At 39.8% G+C, this 22,322-nt stretch overlaps 1 protein-coding gene across 3 annotated transcripts; it reads left to right on the forward strand.

Moving 5' to 3' along the window:
• Positions 1 to 308: 308 nt before the first annotated feature.
• On the forward strand, positions 309 to 20,183 carry MKI67 (marker of proliferation Ki-67). Of its 3 annotated transcripts, none has more exons than XM_042863900.1 (16): positions 309 to 349; positions 548 to 661; positions 1,889 to 1,970; positions 2,050 to 2,165; positions 2,910 to 2,979; positions 3,869 to 3,947; positions 5,429 to 6,895; positions 7,187 to 7,419; positions 8,129 to 8,549; positions 10,253 to 10,368; positions 11,176 to 11,347; positions 11,490 to 11,618; positions 12,397 to 13,712; positions 14,840 to 14,915; positions 15,455 to 18,517; positions 19,641 to 20,183. In XM_042863900.1, the coding sequence occupies exons 2-16, from the start codon at positions 570 to 572 to the stop codon at positions 19,790 to 19,792; spliced, it is 7,584 nt and encodes a 2,527-aa protein (XP_042719834.1). In that variant the 5' UTR covers positions 309 to 349; positions 548 to 569; the 3' UTR covers positions 19,793 to 20,183. The 3 variants fall into 3 exon arrangements, with proteins under 3 accessions (XP_042719834.1, XP_042719835.1, XP_042719837.1); XM_042863901.1 differs by having other exon boundaries at positions 15,458 to 18,517; XM_042863903.1 differs by having other exon boundaries at positions 3,887 to 3,947.
• The last annotated feature ends 2,139 nt before the right edge of the window (positions 20,184 to 22,322 follow it).

A 22,322-nucleotide genomic window follows, 5' to 3' on the forward strand; every position in this document is an offset into this window, starting at 1 on the left:
CGGTAAAGCTAAAAGAATCCCGCCGCCTCGGGGCGGCTGCCGCAACCGGATGGCTTAGGTGAGTCTCGCCAGCCACGGCGGCTGCCGGCAGGTGAAGGCGGCGAGACGGAAAGCTGCTTTCAGAGCTCTTCGCGCTGCTCTCGTGCCCCTCGATGCACGGCGCAGGGATACGCGTGGCGGTGAGAGGGCCCGACGCGGCGGCGCTGGCGCGCGCGGGAAGATGCAGTGAGCGGCGGTGGCGGCGGTGGTGGCGGAAGCGCCGCGCTCAGCCCAGTCGCTCCCGCCGGCTGCAGCTGAGGGAGAAGAGCCGGAGCGCCGCTTCTGTGAGGCGCAGCTGAGGATCCTTGGGGTAAATCTGTTCAAACCGCTCTTCTAAGTGTCTCCTAACGCGCTTTTCGGGCGGGCCGTGCTTTACGCCATGAGCTCCCGCGCGTGTAACGGCGGGGAGGCGGGCAGCGCCGCGCTGTGACACGGCTGGGAAAGCGACTTTCCTTTCCTAAATACATAGGGCATCGCACACGTGAGTTGTCTTGGCGTTCTCCCACAGGTAAGGATCCTTTCGTGTGAAGATGCCGCTTTTTGGGAAAATTGTTATCATTAAACGGAATGGGACGGACGGCATTTATTTTCCACTCACTGCCAGCTCGTGTTTATTTGGAAGGTGAGCGTGTTTTGAATGTACCAGAATAGCGCTAATAGCATATTTCCTGCTGCTGGAACCTCCTTGATGCTTGCTATCAAAAATGTTTATATGCTTGTGGGTGATATTTGAGGGAGGGACGGTGCTGTGGGTTGGGGCTGAATTCACAGTCACTGCTTTGCACTCTTTCTTCACTAAAACTGCTTTTTCTCCAAGCTTCTGGCCAAGGAAAATGAGGCAAACGAGTTTGGCAAACCTGAGATTGAAAGTAGTGTACACATGACAGGCAAGCAGGGTGATTCTTATCTCTAGAAGTGAAGCACATGCGTTGTGTTCAACCATATTCATCGTGCCCGCACTAATTGCAGTTTTGGTTGGTTCTCTGAGACATGGGTTGCGGAATACGGGAGCTGGTCTAGAATCGACGAATAAAATGTTTTTATTTCTTTGGAACTATTTGGTCAGCACTTCACTGACTGGTTGATATCTTAAATAAGTAAGTACTCTGTCCCAAGTCAGATTCCTTGGTGTCTATGGCAAAATGTCCAGTGTCAATTAAGATCAGTGAGTTTGACGCTATTAACAGAGATACTGAGAGGACAAGGGGGAATGGTTTTAAACGGGGGAGGGTTAGGTTGGATATTAGGAGGAAGTTTTCCAGCCAGAGGGTGGTGAGGCACTGGAACAGGTTGCCCAAGGAGGCTGTGGATGCCCCATCCCTGCAGGCATTCAAGGCCAGGCTGGATGTGGCTCTGGGCAGCCTGGGCTGCTGGTTGGTGACCTGCACACAGCAGGGGGTTGGAATCTCATTGTAGTCCTTTTCAACCCAGCCTATTTTATGATACTAATGGTAATCTCTGTCTTCACGCTTGTGCCAGTTGGGTAACACTGGGCTTGTGCTTAGCCATGCCATGTCCAGACCGTTTTTTTTTTGTTGTTTGTTTTTTTTGGATCTGTGTACTGTTAGTACTTGGGCAGGTTTTAGAAATGACATGTTTCGCTAATAAGATGATCTAGCTTTAGATCGTGTGTTTTTCTCTTTGCCTCATTCCATTTTCTACTCTTTTTAGTTCAGTGTTGTTTTTCTCACTAGTTTGAATCACCAAAGTCAGCACTAAATATAGTATTTACCTGTTCTGTGTGCCTAACAGATGTGGTGTGCTATTGTATGGATTATTAGCTGGAATTTTGGACATCCTAATTCCACAGCAATCCCATTTTTCTGCTTTTTCTCCTTTTAACCTGTAGGAGAACAGAATGTGATATTCGCATCCACTTGCCTCAGGTCTCAAAAGAACACTGTAAAATTGAAATAAATGAGAACAAGGAGGTGGGTCATTTGTGTTAACAACATTTGTGTCATGTTGTCGCATCTCACTGTGGTTCTGACACGTTTGCTTTATTTTTAGGCAATATTGACTAATTTAAGTACAGTAAATCCCACTCAGCTGAATGGTGGTTATTTCCAGCAGCCTGTACCTCTGAAACACGGGGATGTGCTAACTATTATCGATCGTTCTTTCAGGTGAGTGTCAAGGACCCACTGTGAATGTCTTGGTCCTTGAGAGTGCTCTGCAGACCAGCAGTGCTGAGAGCTCTATGGCACAGGCTCTGGCAGCTGGATGAAGATATGGTAGAGAGTGGGACAGATGAAAATGCCACTTGAGAGTCTTCAGATATGGAAGTTAACCTGCTTTGTTTAGTTTTTCTTTACAACAACTTATAGAGCTCTTTTAGAAGGCAGGGTGGCTGAAAGACTTTCTTATTGCTTCCATGTTATGTGAAGCTAAATCAAAAAGCTGGAATCGTCTGGAGAGAGAATTTTGTTATTTTATTTCCAGGATGAGCATTTCTAGGAGTAATGTTAGGAGAGTTTCTATTGTAGTTAAAGCATTTACAAGCGGTGTGTGTATTGCTGAGAGTGGGACCAGTCTTACTAGGGCATTGGTCTTAATAATGACAATCTAGGGTGGATAGTGATAGGACAAGGGGGAATGGTTTTAAACTGAGACAGGGGAGGTTTAGGTTGGATCTGAGGAGGAAGTTTTTCAGCCAGAGGGTGGTGAGGCACTGGCACAGGTTGCCCAAGGAGGCTGTGGATGCCCCATCCCTGCAGGCATTCAAGGCCAGGCTGGATGTGGCTCTGGGCAGCCTGGGCTGCTGGTTGGTGACCTGCACACAGCAGGGGGTTGGAGCTGGATGAGCACTGTGCTCCTTTGCAACTCAGGCCATTCTATGATTCTATTTTACTTGCAAATACTTTCTCCAGATTTGAATATCCTCTCCAATCAACTCCAAAGAAGAGACAATCTAGATCTCCAAAGGATGAAGCACTGCAGGTAATTTTGTGTCAGCAGATTGCTTATTGCAAGTACGTCAGTATTGGTATAGCTGTGGTACTGTGTGCTTGTTGTGGGGTTTTGTGTTTCTTTTTAGAAAGTTAGAAATCATTTTTCAACTGTTGGCAGACTTTCTGTTTGGAAATGCAAGTGAACTCCTTTAGAGAAACGCTTTCTAATATACATATAACTTTAATTTGAGAGTAGCCAGTTTCAGGTAGTACTTAATGGTCTGTGATGTTTGTGATACAGGTATGCTATTAAAAATTAATCCTTAGCATTTTCAAGGAGCTCCCGGGATGCAGGAAATGAGGAGTGTGGCGTTCAGAATCCTCGTGCATTAAATGGGGGAGTTTGCCATAGAGCCTAAGCATGCTTTTTTTCAGAAATCATGTGTTCTGTGTGCTATTTCAGTAATGCAGTGTAGGAGTTTGTAAGTGTCAAAATAAGTCTATTTTTGAATAATTTATTTTCATTTGTATCTTTCTTTTATTTTTTATATTTTTTACTGTTTTATCCCTTTGAGGGGATACTGTTGCTCAGTGAATACTGTGGTTATTGGAAGACTTTTCTTTCTTCTGTTTTTTCCTATTTAAATAAAATTATTTCACCACATCTGGTAATGAAGTGAGCTTAGAATATGCTGTATGTATTTGTCTGCTACAGGTGCACTCAGAGCTGATAATGATAAGACAGCGCTTGAACTCTCACTGTATAAACTACCTGTGTTCCTAACCTGTGCAATACTCAACAGTTAAAATTGAATCCTTTTAAAGCTGTTCAGTAAATAATGCTTGCACATTTATAAATTCAGTATTTTTTTCAATGCATAGTAGAAGGGAAAGTATAAATATGTGTTGCTCTGCTGTAATATTGTACAAATTTACAGGTTCTTCATGTTCAGCAGGTGGCAGAAGCGGAGCTGTTACGCAAACAAACTTCAGGACCTAAAAGTCTTTGTTCTTCAGGTTTGTACCTGTATTACAGGGGGGTGGTTATATTTTTCTTCACCCAGAGGGTGGTGAGGCACTGGCACAGGTTGCCCAAGGAGGCTGTGGATGCCCCATCCCTGCAGGCATTCAAGGCCAGGCTGGATGTGGCTCTGGGCAGCCTGGGCTGCTGGTTGGTGACCTGCACACAGCAGGGGGTTGGAACTGGATGAGCATTGTGCTCCTTTGCAACTCAGGCCATTCTATGTTTCTTCCAACCTAATTTTACTCTATGAGCATCAGCAGGAAAAGCAACGCTGAAAAAAAAATGTTATTAAAGACTTTAGTCTTCAAGACTGAGTACAGTGCACTCTTCTGCACCTGTGTACTGTTTCATTGTACTTTGTGATTTACCAAAAACAAGGTCCCATCAAGAGAAATACCGTAGTTTCATCCTGACAAACAGGCAGGACAGTTAAGCTGGAACTAGCAGAATATGTTTGTATTGCTTTAAGTAATTTTTTGCAGATTTGATTTATAAAGATTATACCATTTTTGAAACTGCAGTGCAAGATAACAGTTGAAACAGATGTGTGAAACTACTGATTGCTGCATTTTACTTTCCAGTGACAGCTCTAATATCACAAAGTCACTTTTGTGATTAAAAGATGTTCACAGATTGCTTTTGAGCAAATCTTGTTGCAAACAAATTTTGTCAGGTATTCTTTCCTAAAAATAATTTGTAAAAGCTATAATTCTAGAGAGACAGAGTTAGCTTTGCTGATTGCAATCATAGTTCACAGTGCCTATTTTATGTAGATGTAGTACAAAGCAACTTTATTCTAGAGGTGCTGATTTGGAGTAACCATAGCCCTTAAACAGGTTAGGTGCCAGAACCTTCCATCCTCCCTGTGGCCAGTAAAGACACTTTCATGAGAAGATAGAAAGTTCCATAGAATCTAGAATGTCCCAAGTCTAAAGGAATCCACTGTGGAAAGCATGCTACTTCATGCTTCCAGCACGCACACAAACTGCTTGCTGTGTCTCATCGGGGAACTTCTAGCTCTCTATTACCTTGCTTTACCCCAGAGGAACGTTGTTGTAACGTCCAGCTGAACGTACAGCTGAAGTGGTGCAGCACCTTTGTAAGCACGAGACAGGATAGTTAGTGAATAGTAGTAAGCCAGTCAAAGTGTTTTTATGTTGCACTTAGTGATTTATCGTGTGGCAGCCATGAAACGTGTATGAACTGTTGAAAATAAGAGAAAATATAGATTGCCTTATCTGTATATGGAATGAAGTCCAGATTACAGCTGAAAATTTGTTAACATTTTGACACTGATTTTTATTATCAGAGAATTGCTATTGTTAACAGAGCTTTATTTACAATACTATGTCCTGGACCCTGGTTGATACTCTTGGTGGACGAAAGGAAGGGATTATCATCATCTCTAAGGAACTTTCAGTTGTGTTTCTGCACCTTCTGTGTAACTCCCTGTCGTGTTTTGCTTAAACTGTAGATAATGCTGACTGCAAAGAACAAAACACCGATGAAAATAAACAAAGTACAGAGGAAAACCGTTCAAAAGCCATACCAGCTAAGCTACAAGCACTCAATTCTTGCAAAATACAAGAGCCTGCTATAAAGGAAAATGAAATGTCTCCTTTTAGTAAACTCTATGAAAAGCTGAAACATGAGGTTAAAGGGAGAAGACTTCTACAAGAAGGAAACTTACTTCAAAAAACTGGAGAAGAAGATGGGAAGAGTGTTCTGCTAGAGCCAAATGCTCAAATTTCACCAAGTTGTGTTTATGAATTGGGATGCACAACTAAAGGAAAAAGAATAGATGTAAATGAAAATACTGAAGAATGTAAAATTAATCAAGATGTAATTAATTCAGAGTTGAGTCAGAGCTCAACTGTAGGAAATGCTACCAGGAAGAGTCTTACAAAAACTCCTCAAAATTCTGTTTCAAAGGAGATGACAGAAGATAATGGCAAGGGAAGTCATCTGCAAGATTGTAAGGAGTTAAGTGCATCTGGGAAATCGAGAGGTCCTGAAGTTACACCCAAGCCCCGTAAGGAGAGCAGTGGGAATGCAGCACGTTCACTGAAACCGTGCTTGAGTTATGCAGACAAAATCAACAACTCTGCAGTAATATTAGAGAAACTGACACAAGCAGCTAATGTGACAAATGTTTCAGAAGGCGTTAAATGCGTTCTGTCTACACCAAGGCCCAGAAGGAAGAGCCTTCGGTCTGGCTTCATGTCACCTGCCAAAGAAGTGTGTGGTAAAGAATCTGTAAGTATTGGGACTCCAGCAACTCGAGGAGATGTGTTGGTCAAACATGAGTCTTTTTCATCAATTTCAGCTGATACTCGAGGGGAAGTTGCAGTGTGCAGAGATGATAGCCTCCGACAACTGCCTTTGGCAGAAAATAAATGCTTAAAACAGAGACGAAATAGTAAACAACAAACACCAGGAAAATCAGTGAAAGAAGAGACGCTGGCAGAAATTTGTGATCAGACAAATGTTAACTTGAAAAAGAGAGATTCTGGGTCTCCTGCAGCATCTAAGAGTCCCAGAAGAAAAAGCAGGCAAAGTAATGAGTTAACAAACAAAAGCGTCCATTCAGAAACATCAACTTCAGAAGAGTTCACATCAGAGCTGGCATCTGCTAGTCAGAAATCTGGCTCTGGAAGAAAAAGGGGAAGGACGAGGACCTCTGGACAATTAACTGAAAAAGCATTGGAGGCGAATACAGTTCAAGAACATCATGATGAGACTGCAGACAGAAAAGACAGTGAAGCTAACCAAGAGCTGGCCAATGAGGGATGTCAAAAGAAATTGGATTTAGCAGATGTCCGTATTCTAAGACCTCATAGATTATCATCCAAAAGGTCTTCTGGAAGTGCTACTGTACCAAAAGAGAATGAGACTCCTTCAGAAAGAAATACTTCTGGCCTGTCAACTGAGGAGCAACCAGGTAAATAGGTTTAATCTCATGCCTTGTTAGAACTGAATTGGGGAAATTCTACTGGTGTTAGAATTTCTTTGCTTAAGTAGAATACAGAATTAATTCTAAGGTGTTTATCATGTAGTTGACTTTAAAATTACACAGTGGGTAATTCAATTGGGTAAAATTTTGTATCTAAATTAGTTACCATCTGGTAAGTTTCCAAATTCAAAATGCACATACAAACACTGTTTTCTATGTTGTTTAACAGGGTCACTTCCTTGTTTCTTGGTTATTTTCTTTTATTGCTATTTATTATAGATAAAAGGAAATCTCAGAAGAGGACAAGTGGTGATTTGTTACCTCAGCCTTTAGGAAAAAGAAAAAGAGTGTCTTTTGGTGGTCATCTGAGTCCAGAACTCTTTGATAAAAGCTTGCCTCCCAACTCACCCATTAAAAAAGGTGCCATTCCCGCAAGGCTGAGCTTACCATTTGGAAACTCACCACGGGCAGTCCTGAAAAAGGGCCAGGGACTGAAGCACTTTGCAATGCAGGTAAACGTCAAATGCTAAAGCTAATCAAGTTGCTAAGCTAATTAACGTGGATGGAATTTAGAAATTCAAAGGCTTCTAAAAGTGAATTCAAAATGAAGAATATGTCTTGTTTAGGTGTGTGTTTGGAAGTGGACACAGTAATTGCAGTTTAAGATGGCACTTGTAAATAGCAAGTTTTAATCGGCGAACTTCCTCCTTAAGAGGAAGGGGTGCAGTCTACCTTTGTCTACCTGTCTTTGTCCTCTGGATGTGTGCTTTTTACCTCCTGTGCTTTTGCTTGTTCTCATAGTATGTAGGAGTCTATTTGTGTGTGTTTGTGATTGCCAGCACCAGTTTGCCATAACAAACTGAAAATAGCCACAGTCTAGAGCAGAAGTTTGGCAGAATGTGCAAACTACTGTTACGTGGCTTCGCCATAAATTGGAAAACGTTTTGCTGCTGTTTTAAGCTGTTAAAAATCAGTAGTGTACTTTATTTGGGTAAACCTGTTTTGAGTTGAATAATGAAGTTGCTTAATTTGTTCAGTTGAATGGGACTTCTGAAATTTAAACACTGTTACGTGTTTTCTTTTTAGAGAGTAATGTCTAAGGATTTTCAAATGATCTCATGATATTTTGTAGGACTGTATTTACTTTTCAGATAAGCAGAGCTCATTTGTAGTTGAGCTTTGTGCAGTAACTTGTCTTTCACTTCTATTATTTTCTATCAGGAACTTAGTGTACATTTGCAGAAAGAAAAAATGTCACCGAGAAGTGTGTCGGCACAGAAGTCCCCACCTGGCTCATCCTCTGCTTCTGGAAAAGCAACACCAACATTTACTTTAAGCTCTCCACCTTACACAAAAGGACGTTTCTCTGTTTCTCAAATAACGACTCCATCCCCCACTGCAGAAGAGCAGAATGCAGGTGTGAAAGATATGAGTACAAAGGAGGAAAACGCTGGCCAAGTGCAAACACCTAAATCTGCTCATGTTAAAGAAGATGGGAAACCCTTTTTGATGACTACACCTAACAAATTAACCAGAAGATCACAACATGCTTTGAAGAAGACTCCCATGAAGAGGAGAAGTGGGGCTGTGGCAGTACTCAGTGCGAAAAGAAGAAGTGGTGCTTCTAGTGCCAATTTACTAGGTTTGTTTCTGCAGTTAATTTTTAATATGAATTTAAATACTGCAAAAAATGGTGGCAGTATTGAATTAGACCTGTTGTTAATTGATTACACCCGTGTCATCAATGATTGTCACATATTCTGATTTTGGATTTTCTGAAACATCTGAAAATTGCAAAATTTTACATTCTCTTACATATAAAAATAAATTACTAAAGCTTTTTAAATGTAAATCTTAATACTCCAAAGTTTATAAATGGTAGAATTAAGGTTTTGTTTGATAGGTTAACTGTAATGAGCCGTCAGGTCCTTCAGATTTGAATGTTGGTTGAAATAGTTTTGGTGCCCTTGGAAGAACTGAGACTTGCTCTTGAAAATGTAATGTTTGTGAAGATACTTTAAGACAGGATGTCATTTTAAATTAAGGAAATAGGTCCAGATGACTCTTTCAAGGTGATATTTAAAGTTTCCCCCCAACATTCATTTGGTAGTTTTTATAATTCTCTTCTAAATCCGTTTTTCTGTAGCATCATTTTTAGAGTGTGAGCTATACATTCAGTATGCATTCAGTATCCCAGTGATTGTTGCACTATATAGAGATACAATCACAGGCCTTCCTCAGTAATGCTGCTGAAAGCAAAATGTGGTTTTTTTAGTTGCTTTGTCTGTTTCATTCACTTATCAGCAAGAGTTCTTCACAAATTTTTGACACTTTTTCACTCCATTTCTAGTATGTAAGTGGTTTTTAGCATCTGTGCATCAATTTCTTCTGTAAAATGAAAATAACGCCATTATCTTCAATTATTTTTTTTATTTTTGGATGTCTAATTGGGAGAACTTTGTCTTCCCAGTTCTTTTTTTAGATAATTCCCTGTATGGTTGGCTTTCGTCTTTATATTCTGCACATCTAGTAATGACAGCTTTTGATTTTTGTTTTGCCAACTTTCCCTAACTTTCACAGTAACTGACAAGAAAATAATATCTTCAGAATATCTTGAGAACTCACATTCCCATTTTTTATCTTTACTTATAAGTCTTCTTGTTGCCATTTCTGCAGTAAATGAGGCAGGTGCCCTGCCAGCTGACAGCTTTATTACACAGCTGTGATTAATTTCCTGATTACTGTGTACAGAATGATAGCTACACCATGGCAATTTTCAGAGACATGTGATGAAGGTAGTATAAGAAAGTTACAGAATTTCTACATGTACCTAAATGCTCTAAGCAGTATAAATACATAATTTCATGATGACCAAGTTTCTTGGTTAGGTGATGAAGGAAAAATCAATACGTTTCTCTTAAAAATCATTTCTCTGACTTAAAACCTCATTCTGCCAAAGAAGAGTTCCGCTATAATAATGAGCAGGGCTGAGAATCTGATGGCAAATTTCTATTGGGGAAAGTATTTCCTTGATGAAAAGTATGAAGACAGAATCGGGTCAGCCTTCAGTTCCAGGTTCTGTAGTGTATGACATTGTGTAAGTCTTTCTGTTCTTTGGTCATGGAAACAAAACTATCCTGGATGCTTGTTAAGCTTCAGCTTGAAATAGCATCTTCATTTGGAAGTGTCTTGACGCAGCACTTGAGTATAGGTGCCATCAGATGATACAACTTCTGATTTCTGATGTTTGACTGCCGCAAATCCCTTGGAATCGTGAAGAAATAGTTAAGAACTCCTATTTACATGGCTGAGAATTTAGGTTGTTATTCCTGTTTTGTTTTCTAGTTGCAAAAACTTGGGCAGAAGTGGTTAAATTAGGTGTTGCAAGACCACAGGCAAAGGCTGTTAAAAAATGTGTTCAGAAAGGAAGACCAGCAAGGAAAATCACACGCTCACCAAAGGTATATTCTTATACTACTATTTAAAGGGTGTGGGTTTGCTGAGCTATGAAAGGCTTGTAGGTGTTTTGCTACAAAAGCTGGAAGCTTGTAAGTTTTTAGGAAGATGTTAAATGGTATTGGTGTCTTTTTCATGGTTTGTAAGAATATTGTGACTTGTAAGAAGAAGTCAAGAATCATGTCTAGTTATTCTTTCTGGTGAGCTCCATTAGGTGCTAGCAGTAGTTAAGGACTAGGTAAGCGTCTGGATTCTGTGCTATGTTGAGCATGTGAAATAAGTAACGAGTTTCATTAACTGAAAATGAACTTAGGGTAATCAAAGCGTCGTAAGAGTATGTCTAAATGACCAAATACATTGGGTAGATGGATTAAGTATTTGCCCTTGGTCTGCAGTCAAACTGTACTGCCATTTGGACGAGTGTCTATTTTAGTTTAAACACTTCTTGTTGATGACTGGACTTGATGACCTTGAATAGATCAACTAGATAGTTGATTCTGTGAAGATGAAAAGGAGTAAGACTGAAGCACTCTCAGGGTAATCTCTGAGCATTCCTTAAGATAAGAGTACTCATCACGTGGCTCGTTGAGCACAGTCCCTCATATTCTAACAGAAGATACAAGCTGTATTTCACAGAGATCTAACCCTTTAGTTTAGCTGCAATTTAACCGCTCCTGTATGCTGAACAAACAGCATTTATTAACTAAACAAGACCAACAAATATGTGGCAGTCTTGCATGATTCTCATTTGGTTTTAAATATACAATATTTACTAATGGTTTTGGTGTTGTTTTTTTGTTTTCTTGCTGTAGACACCAGAAAGAAAAATAAAAGGTCATTTTAGTACAGGTCATGCAGAGTCTCCTGCTACAATAGTTGTGGGTAGAGCTTATTCCACCACAGTTCAAACAGCTGGGAAGGTCCCTAAAGTGGTAAAAAATCCGATCTTGAAACAGAACATGAGTATGGATGAAAACTTCACAGGTAAGCTGTGAAATCTTAAAATCTGTTACTGGTTCTGTCAACTGTGTGGGGTTTTCTGATACTGATTTGGTTTGATTTGATGTGTGTGTTTTGTTTTTAGTGTATGCTTTTTGTTTTGTTTTGTTTTAAATGTGTTTTATAGGACTGACCGAGATGTTTCAAACACCAGATAATAAGGGTGGAAAAACCTTAGCTTTGACCACTGCTCATGATTTTACACCAACATTCACTACAATGGAGATTTCTGATCTGCAAACTCCTGAAGAATCTGGTATGTTGTTTGGAAAGGAAGACTTATGTGTACGTGTAAGGTAATAGTGTCTACAATTATTTGAGACAGCGAACAGTCTTGAGCTAGACAGACTTGGTGTAGAGACAAGATATTTTGCAACTAGATTTTAATATCTATAATGTATTAAAAAAACGTTTTGTAGCTTCAGTAATTTCTTGTAGGCTTTAATTTTTTTAGTATTTGGATTTAGTGTCACATTTCTATATGATAAAGTGTAGCTTCAGGCAAATCTTTTGTTGAAGCATGGCAGTTCTTTAGTTGGTTATTTGTGGACTTGACTTTGTCCAATGGCAACATCTTACAACAGGAAGTAGGTGTATTTTTTTAATTGTATACCAGTCATTGTGTCCTTGTATATCTTAGGATTCGTCACAGTTCTGTTCAATTCTGTTTTTTTAAGAATTTAGTAAAGATGAGCATCTAGCAAAAGAAAAAAATAAGAATAAATAATCCAATGTTTATAGAAGAGGCATTAATAAAATCATTTTTTATATCAGATTGATAAATCTTGGTTTCCTATGTAACCTCTACTCGTTGTTTTAGATTTATGCTGTGCCTTATAGCAGCTGATTATCTTAATGCTAATTACCAAATTGATTGCTGAAGCACATTGTTGGATTTTAGCTTATTAGAATGCTTGGGCTTACTGAGTCTGTTTTTTGCTTAGCTATACAGCAGTTAGTGTGGTTAGATTTACTGTTTTTTATTGGTTGGTTCTTGTTTCTTCCAAATTGTATAAACCTACCTTTTGTTTCAGGAGAGATGGTGGTGTCGCCATTAAATGCTTCAGATGTTTCAGAACAGAAACAGGATATTCAAGACATCTCTTACTTTCTGAGAGGGAGAGAGTCTCTAAAGTCTGTGTTTGATGCAGTATCCACCGAAACTCCTGAAAAGAGAAAAAGTATGCTGAAAGAAGATACTGGCATGGATAGTGTGTCAGTAAATCCAGAGAAACAAGCATCTCAAATGAGGTCACCAAATAAAAGGAAAACTCCAAGTCAGAAGTTGGAGTCAGTTGAAGTTGTATCAAGCATCAAGCAGCCTCTAAAGACCCCAAAACAGAAGTTAGAGCCTGTAGAGTCCTTGTCAGGTGTCAAGCAGCTCATGAGGACCCCGAAGCAGAAGTTAGAGCCTGTAGAGGCCTTGTCAGGCATTAAGCAGCTCATGAAGACACCAAAACAGAAGTCAGAACCAACAGAGGTCCTGTCAGCCATCAAGCAGCTCATGAGGACCCCGAAGCAGAAGTTAGAGCCTGTAGAGTCCTTGTCAGGCATTAAGCAGCTCATGAAGACACCAAAACAGAAGTCAGAACCAACAGAGGTCCTGTCAGCCATCAAGCAGCTCTTGAGGACCCCGAAGCAGAAGTTGGAGCCAGCAGAGGTACTGTCGGGCATCAAGCAGCTCATGAAGACACCAAAGCAGAAGTCAGAACCAGCAGATGTCCTGTCAGACATCAAGAAACTTTTGAGAACCCCAAAGCAAAAGTCAGAACCAGCAGAGGTTCTATCAGGCATCAAGCAGCTTTTGAGGACGCCGAAGCAGAAGTCGGAACCAGCAGAGGCCCTGTCAGGCATCAAGCAGCTCATGAAGACCCCAAAGCAGAAGTTAGAGCCTGTGGAGTCCTTGTCGGGCATCAAGCAGCTCGTGAAGACCCCAGAAGAAAAGCTGAAGCCAGCAGAGGTCCTATTAGGCCCACAGCAAAAGTCAAAACCTATTACAGATGAAAACGCCTCTGAAAAATTGCTGGAGACTCCAATACAAAAAAAAGAAGTATTAAAAGATGTGTCAAGAGTTAATTTAATTAAGAAAACTCCAAAATTGAAATCCCAACCGGTAGAAGACATGATTGGAATCAGCCGTATTTTCAAGACACCAAAGGAAAAAGTTAAACCCATAGAAGATGTATTTGGTATTAGTAGATTAATGAAGACTCCCAGAGAGAAATCTCACCCAGTTGATGATTTTGTGGGTCTGAGTAGGCTGATGGCAGAACCCAGACAGAAAAATACTGAGTTTGAAGTGGATTACATTGGAGTGAAGGAAATATTTGATACACCAGAGAAAACAAAGGTAAAGCTTATTTATTTATTTATTTATTATTTAGTTTCTATTTTGGAAGGAATTTATTTAGACTTGAAGTCTGTGGCTGAAACGAACCCCTGGGCCATCTAATACTACCTCATGTTTTATTGCATCATATTTTGATTAAAATATCTCATGCATGCGACCTCTAGATGAAAAACACCATGGTAATTTGGGAAGAGTAAAGATTGCAACCTGTGTTTTCCTTGGAAGCTTTTTGCAAGTCAGTGACCCCCCTTTGACAAGATGTAGCTTAGTACAAATATGAAGGAACAATTTTTTTTTCCTTTTTATAGCACCCTTACATTACTTATGTAGTATAGTCAAATTCTTACTATGCCTTCCTTTTCATAAGTAAAGTTTGTATGCTTCTTTGTACAGCTTCTTCATAGCCTCTAGATTAAATATTAAAGATCTCTTTTCTTTAAACGTGAAAAAGTATTAAGCTTTTGCCAAAATACTGTGAAACCTCTTGGTCATTTATTATATAGCTCATTGTTCCTATAAGTCTTTCATTCATTGCTTGCTGAATGGACACTATAGAGAGAGAACTATAATGCCATACATTTGTTTGTATTTGTGTGTATTTTGCTTGAAGGAGCTCTGTCCATGTGGTTACTGAAGTAACGTTGAGTTACCGTTCTGATTTTACACAGCTTCATTACTCTTGTTTGTGCATTTTACTAGCATTGATTTTTGTGTAAGCTCCTGAATCCATAGCTAAAACACTGAGTATCACTGGGCTGAGTGCTTGTCTGTGCTGAACTGCAGTAAAACGCTACAGAACATCAAATGACTCAGCATCAGTATCCTTTCTTTTGGGATTTTATTTTGACACTTTTCAGCCAATTTAGTGAATGCACTTTTTAAAAAAACTGTACAGTGTTGTCTTTCACTTTAAAAACTGCTACATTAGCTCAGATGACAAATATGAAATTCAGTTTGTGTGCTAATATTATATATGGATACAGTCACTATAGTAAATTAACTTTGTTTTATGAGAAGAATACTCAACAAGACCTTTTTTTTCCCAACTATTTTAATTTTATATTGGCTAGCTTCACTATTTCCAATCCCATCAGACATGAATTATTGATTATTGTTTATTTCCCTAGGTCAAGTCAGTAAGTGTTACAGATCCTAAGCAAGAAGATACTGTACATCCTTCTACTAATTGCAGTCCTGAACATGGTGCGTATAAATACTTTTATTTTAATAATGGTTGTAATCAATATACTTGCTATTAGGAAGTTATTAGGAAGCACGTGTTTTAAAAACTCAAAATTATATAGTGTACAAAGAGCAAGTAGCTCGTGAAATGTGTGCAGTAATTCCTGGTGCTGAATTTCACTGGAGCTGAAATTCTATTGGGTGGGGAGGTAATGGTGTATAACATTCTGATGTAGTAATGGTGTCATCTCCAAACATACCAGTGTATAAAAAACACTAATGAAAAGGTCACCATTTAAAATCACCTTTCTTAGCAAAGACTTTCAATAACTCATCTGAAGGCTATCAGTATCAAATAAAATAACTTGGTGCAGCAAGCTGGCTAGAATCTGTTAAAATTATCACCATAGTTTCCTATTTTTTAATTAAGAATATGAAATATACAAGACCACTCTGCTAGAAAAGCTCACAAATGCTTTTATCAGGCATAGTACTGATTAACTTTTGCTTGTGCTCTTTTCTATGTGAAAACTTTGTATGGGTTGAAAAACCCGTTTTAGAAGGCAAACAAAATACTTCAGAAGGTAAAGATTCTCAACGGAGGAAGTCAACTAGTGAAGACCAGTCTACCCAGAGACCAACCAGGGGCAGATTGAGGAAGACTGTACATCTTGCTTCAGTAAAGCAGACTGAAAAGGATTTAAATTTACAAGAATTGCAAGGACTGGAGAAAAAGAGCTTCCAAGAAGAGACGGGAGAGGTCAGAACTTCAACTTCAGTAGCTAAAAGTCTAGGAAGAGGAAGGAGAACAAATGCTTGTGTGGTAGAAGAAAACATTTCAAAACATAATGATGAGAAAAAAGTTGAAGCTGTTTCAACTTTGGGAATGCGTGTTGCTACTCAAAGACCCAGAAGAGGTAAAAGGAAAGAAGCAGAGGAGTTAAAACTTCCGGATGAGAGCCTTGAGTCTTGCGGCAAAGATTCTTCGGTGTTACAAAAAGAACCTGCAACTGTGAAACTGGCTTTGCAGGATTTTATCATCAGTGACGTATCAATAAAAGATGATGTTCGAAGCATGAAGGCAGAAAGTTCATCTAGGAACAGTCAAAATGAAAATTGTCAACTGCAGACAGATTTTAAAAACTCTGAAAACACACCTCATGAAGCCAGTCCAGGAGACAGTGAAGAAATGCTTCTACTGCCTAGGAAGAGGGCTAGAGAAGTGAGAAAAGTAGAAAATGCAGAAGAACCAATCGCCCCTAAAAGAGGAAGGAGAGCCAAGAATGACCAAGTTAAGCAAGCTTCTTCAGAGGAGCTTCGTGCAACAGCAAGGAGGCTTCGTAAACAACCATCTGCAAAGGTAATACAAGAGGATGAGCGGGCTTTTGAGACTGCTCCAGCAGAACTGTCTGAGAACAGAGCCACAGTTGAAATGAAGATAACACAAAAAAGAGTTAACTCTTCAAGAAATGCTAGAAAACACTTGACAGAAGTAAAATCTAACATTTGTGGGATGGCACCTGAAAATACGCAGAACGTTCAGAAAATCAAGGAAACTTTGGATGAAACTATTACTGAAACACGGTCATCCACCAAAAATGAGAGGGAAGTGTCTCTGGGAGATAAAGCTGAAAATACTCAGGCAAATACAACAGAAGCATCTTGGAGATTAAAATTGCAGTCACCTCCTGGAGAAACAAACAAAATGCCAACTACTGTTCTAGTCTTGGAATCAAACAGCACAGTGCAAGAAACAAACAGAACTAGGAGCAGGAGAGGCAAGAAGGCCTCCTCAGAGCAAAAGACTGATGAATCTGCTAAAAATGTAGACAGCTCAGAGCTAATAACACCCAAATTGAAATCAGAAACAGAAATGGAGGAATCTGCTCCCAAAGAGCCTTCAGGCTGTGTTGATGAAAAGAAGATTGACAAAATAGAAGACCAGAACTACACATCTGTCACAACAGTTACTGCTGTAAACAGTAACAGTGGTGCTCATAGCCATCAAGAGCAGACAAAAAATGAACAGGCACTAAAATCAAAGCAAACTGAAATTCTGCAAGAGAATCAAACACGAAACAATGGCTCTATGAGGAGAAGAGGTAGAATTAGAAAAGTTAATTCTGAACTTGAACAAACCAGTTCCAAAGCACTTGGGCAAAAAAGGAATTCACCTGGGGACGAGGAAGGGATGACTTGCAAACAGCAAGAGACTTCAGAAAATCCTTCTTCTCAAGTAAGGAGGAGCAGAAGAAAGCAAGTTAATTCCATTCCACAAGTGACTTGTTCTACCTTTTCAAAAGAGCAGGCCTTAATTGAAGATCATGGTAAAGATGAGACTTCTGTAAAAGACCACGATCCAGCTTTGGAAACTACTCCCTCTTCAACAGAAGACAATCCACCGAGACGGGGAAGAAGACGAAAGGTTGCTGTAGCATCACAAGTGACAAGTTTTCTTTCTATCAGAAAGAAACGTGGCTTGCAAGAAGGTGACGATAAAAAGACGACTGTGAAAGAAGATCAAAATCCAGCTTTGGGAAATGAAACTTTGCAGGCAGAGACAAATGCATCAGCAAGGGACAAAAGAAAAAAGATGGATCTAGCAGCAGAGGCAAAAAGTTCATCTTCTCTCCAGGGGAAGTGTGGCTTGTCACAAAATGGTGATAAAGAGGCGAATACTAATGGAGAAAAAAATAAGCCTTTGGAATCAGTGTCCCTCACAAAAGTGAACCCATTAGGAAGGGGCAGAAGGAAAGAAGCTCTGGTGTCACACACAACTAATTCAATTTCTCTTAGAGGAAAACCAGCTAGCAGTGTTAGAGAAGAGGCTCCTAAAGAGGATAATGTTCCTTTAGAAACTGTTGCTTCATCTCTGAAAGAAAATCAGCTGAGAAGAGGAAGGAGGAATCAAGTGACCTTCTTGTCAGAAGCCACAAGTTCTGCTCAGAGAACACACAGCTTATCAAAGGAAAGTGGTAGAAAGAGTAATCATAGGGAAGCTAAAAACCTGATTTCTGAAAAATCTGCTTCCCAAGAAAAAATGGATCTTTCAAAAGGCAACACGAGGACAAAAAATAGCACTTCACAGCCTGTTAACTCTAGGTCTCTTCAGGGCTTGCCAGAAGATGGTAAGAATGAATCCCCAGAGAAACAGCAGAGTATGCTTCTGGAAATAACTCCACCTTCAGAAGAAAATCCATCAAGATTGGGCAGAAAAAAACCAGTTTCTTTCAAATCTGAGTATACTAGTTCCAGTTTTCTCAGGGAAAAACGTACCTTCTGCAGCAACGGAAGGCAAAAGGGAAATCTTAATGAAGATGAAGTTACATCTGTGGAAAATAACTCATCCCAGGAAAACCGTAGGCAGCTGAGAAATAAGAGGGAGAAGGTAGAATTCAAATCAAAGGCAGCTCCTTCTACTTCTCTCCATGATAAGGGCAACTTGCCAGAAAATGATAACTCTTCAGGAACTCAAAATAAGTGTTTGGCATCTACTGGCTTTGAGAAAAACAGGCAGCCTAGGAAAGAGGTTAGCCCTGCTCCACAGCCAGCTTCCACTTCTCGCAGAAGAAAATGTCAATTGCCAGCACCCAATGTCTTAGCACCCAAAAAGTTAAAATCAGGTGAGGCAACAATTTACTTTCTATTTTCTGTGTGTAGCTAAGTTGGGTATCGATAGAACAATGTGTGTAAAGATCTAATATTACTGCAGACTGCCATAGGCTAATGTAGGTAAAGAGTGGTTCTTTAATACAGCAAGAATTCTTAAGTGAAGAGCAGCTATGTTATCCTATTCGAAAAAGATGCTTTTCCTAAGTGGGATGAATTGATTTTTATGGACGTGATGCTTGTATTTCTCTACTGGGATATTCAAATGCCCTCGTGCATGTTCTCTCTCAATCTGCAACTTTCAATTTAGAGTAATACAGCAATTAACTGGCCTGTAGGAGTAGCAGGTAATGGCATAACATGAGCATTGCATCTTTAAGACCCATCGTTCATGCTTGTTTTCTCCTAAATATCATCTGAATTCCTGCTCCTGCATCTGTAGCTTCTGGATAACCTTTATGTAACGTGCTTTTCAATGCAGCCATCTTTCTCAGTTTATAAATTTTTGCTTCTTTTTAGCTATTTGTTAGTTTCCACTTCCTAACTCTGCTATATGTACATCCCAAATGAGTCACCTGCACTGGTGCTTTCCTACCTGCCTGGATAGTTTCTTTTCTGGGGAGGTTGTCTTTTCCCTTGTGGGTTTAATGATGGTTTCCTTGTATGGTGTTTGGCTTGATGCTCATCTCTTAGAGCAGCTTTGTTGTTCTCTGCTATCTGGGTTCTTACATAGAGATCCAGTCTTTTGTTTACAGTTAAAAGCCCGACTTAGCTGTAGGTGTGCCATGCAACTCTTCCTATCAATTCATTTTTGCTGGATGTTTCTCCAGCATTGTATTTTAGTTTTGCGTATCGGTGGAATGAATTTTAGCTGAAATGGTAGCTAATTGGTTTTGGTGCTCTCATTAATGCTAACCTACTTTCCGGAATAGCTGTAAGTCCATGGGGATCTATCTTGAAGGATATTGGATGTGCAGAAGTGTGGGTTTTGTAGCTGGTTTGTTGAATTCATGGATGTAATCTTTGGAATGTGGTCACTGGGGATTTCTTGAAAAACAGTGTGACTGAAGACTGACTTTGTATGAAATGTTTCATTTATAATATAAATTTCCAATTGACATTTCTGTCTACAAATAGATAATGATGAAAACAGATCACCCAAAAGAGGAAGAAGAAACAAAGCCAAAGAAGAGCTTGACGGAACGGGTGTAAAAGCAACTCGGAATCCTGGAGGAACAGACAGGAGAACAAGATCAAGCACAAGAACCAGTGCAAGAACCAGAAAATAGCCTTCACAGTTTCAGAAGCAATTTTAAAAACAATTCAGTAATTGAACAAGTTTTTAACATGAATTGAATTGCACTCGGGTGTTAAATTCAGGTTTTGTAAAGCAATCATGATGTTACAGAAGTGCTTCACTTGATGTGTTTACAGATACAGCATAGATACCTGTTCTTAGTAGATCTGTCTGTATAGTGGTTCTTAAACCATGGGGTGCTTGTGCAGAATGGCAAATATAAAAATAAATCCTTTTTAATAGTATTTATCCCCTTCTTCTTTTGATCAGTACAGCAGTCAGGAAGCCGTGCTGCTTTACAATCCATTTAATTGTAAGCTATTTTCTGCGTAGTTTCATGTGCTTAAGTCTTATTTTTCATTAAAGTTTTGTAAATATTCTTTTTTTTTAAAAAAAAAAAAAACCTATAGATTTATTAGCAAAATTGCTATGTTGAAATGTTTTTTAAAAGAAGTGCATTTTACTGGGAAAATTTGTAATTCATTAAATTTGTAAAAAAAAAAAAATTGAGTCTCCTGTGTTTTGTATTCTTAGAAATAAGTAAGAATGTGCATTTATTTCTATTACCATATTACATGCAGAAAGAAAATCCAGCTTCAGCAGCTAAGTGCATTTTTGAGAGCAGAGTTGAGAACCTACTTCTTCATGTAGTTTTCGAGGAGTTACAGGCATTTCTATGGACAAATGGAAAGGGAAAGGCAAATGGATTCCGTGTTCTGACATTTGTTGGCAGTTTGAGGATGAAAGCAACCCTTAGGGTGAGTTCTTGTTTGTGAGATCTGTTGTCTATTGCGTTTATCACTGTAGGACTGAGGTGTGTTTCCTGCAGTTTCAGTTTTAGCCTCCCAGATGTGAGGAACCTCTCACAAAATGTGTCACTGGATTTTTGCTTTAGCATTTGTGATCATCCAGAATTCCAGCTCATATGCAGCCTTGTGTTGTCCCAGCAACAACTGAAGCATCAGATCAGGGTGATTGGTCTTGGAGTTCAGATCCATACCAATTTTACTGTATTTGTGTTGGGTCCTGGCTCTTTTGCTTGGTTCGTGGCTCTCAGTCTACCTAATGCCAAACAGACTTGGGAATGTGAATTTCACGAACCTAGTCCTGTGTCAGCCCCTACTGGCTGCTGTGTAGAAGTATTCCTCATTTATTTATTTATTTTGAAGCTATTCACAGAAGGGAAACAGGACAAAGCAATTTAATGCTTGTAACCCCTTGAAGTTGGCATAGAGTGGATCAGTTTGTCAGAAACCCATATCCACGATGGTGCAGGTTTTGAGGTTTAAAGAAAAAAACAACTTTAGTACTGAAGGCACTGCTGCAGGTATATATGCTACACTATTTAAAAGTTGCGCTAAAAGAAAGATTTTCTTGACAGCGTTGATGTATCACTTCCTACCCTGTTTTTCCTAGTATTGGATGCTCTAATGGGAAAGAGGGCGATTATCTAGCTTGTTTTTCTGCTGAAGATGACGAGATGTCAGCAGAGAAGGGGGGAGATGGTGCACACAAATTAATGACAGTGTGCAAAGAGTGAAATGCTGAACGAGGTAGCAAGGTTGGAGGGCACTGCTGTGCTGTGCTGATACATGTGCCACTGCATTAATGTGTGTTTCTTATGTTGCAGAGAACTCTCGTTTTCTTTGGCTTTATACTCCTGCAGAGTTGCTTACATGCTTGTGGTATCCTGCTTGCTGTTGATCCATCTGAAGGAATGCTTCTGCTTCGACCTTCACATTCCTGCACAGCTTCTGCTTGGCTTTCACACATATGTTAGTTGTGCTGTAAAGGGTTTTTCCCACTGCCTGTTCTGACTGTCATCACAGCGAGCTCTGCTGGTTTGGCTTGGTGGCCTTCAACGTGAAATGTGAGTATGAATGGGAAGGAGAGAATGCTTTGAGCTTGTGAGGCTTTTGCTGTACCTTCCAGGTGAGCCACGCAGCCCTGTGGGTTTCTGTGCTCCCATCTGGGAATTTTCAGCTGCGTTGGAGATCCAGTGCCTGTAAGTGGCTGTACCTCTTTTCCATCTTTAGTATCGTTCCATGGTTACTCAAGGCAGTAATTTCTGGCCTGAGGACATATCAAAGTCCTGAGGTAAAGATCAACACTGCTTTTTCTGGAGTAACAGAAACCAACAGGGCTGAGCTCTTAGCTAGTTACTTAGATAACGGACCTGCAGATGGATATGCATCCAGAGCAGAGGCTTTCTGTGGCAACAGATACAGCAGAGCATTGTCAATGTGCTTACTCTCAGCTACGTCTTTATCTAATCCTGCTCAGACACTCTGCTTGTGTGATAGGTGGACGAGAAATTGCTTCCCTGTTCTTGACTAGCTGAAACAAGTGGATGTGGCACTTCCCTTCAGAGGGAATTTGTATCAGCGAGGTAATGAAATTTGGGGATATTGTAGTCATTGGGAAAATAAGGTACCTGGATGTTGTAGCGATGTCTAGCTGAGCTTTCTGTGTGTGCAGCTGCTCAGGCTTATGAGTTTGAGCTCCAGTCTGCAGCAAAGTAA

Source organism: Lagopus leucura, unplaced genomic scaffold (assembly GCF_019238085.1).
Source record: "Lagopus leucura isolate 7727_CA_CO unplaced genomic scaffold, USGS_WTPT01 Super-Scaffold_741, whole genome shotgun sequence".
Lineage (NCBI taxonomy): Eukaryota > Metazoa > Chordata > Aves > Galliformes > Phasianidae > Lagopus > Lagopus leucura.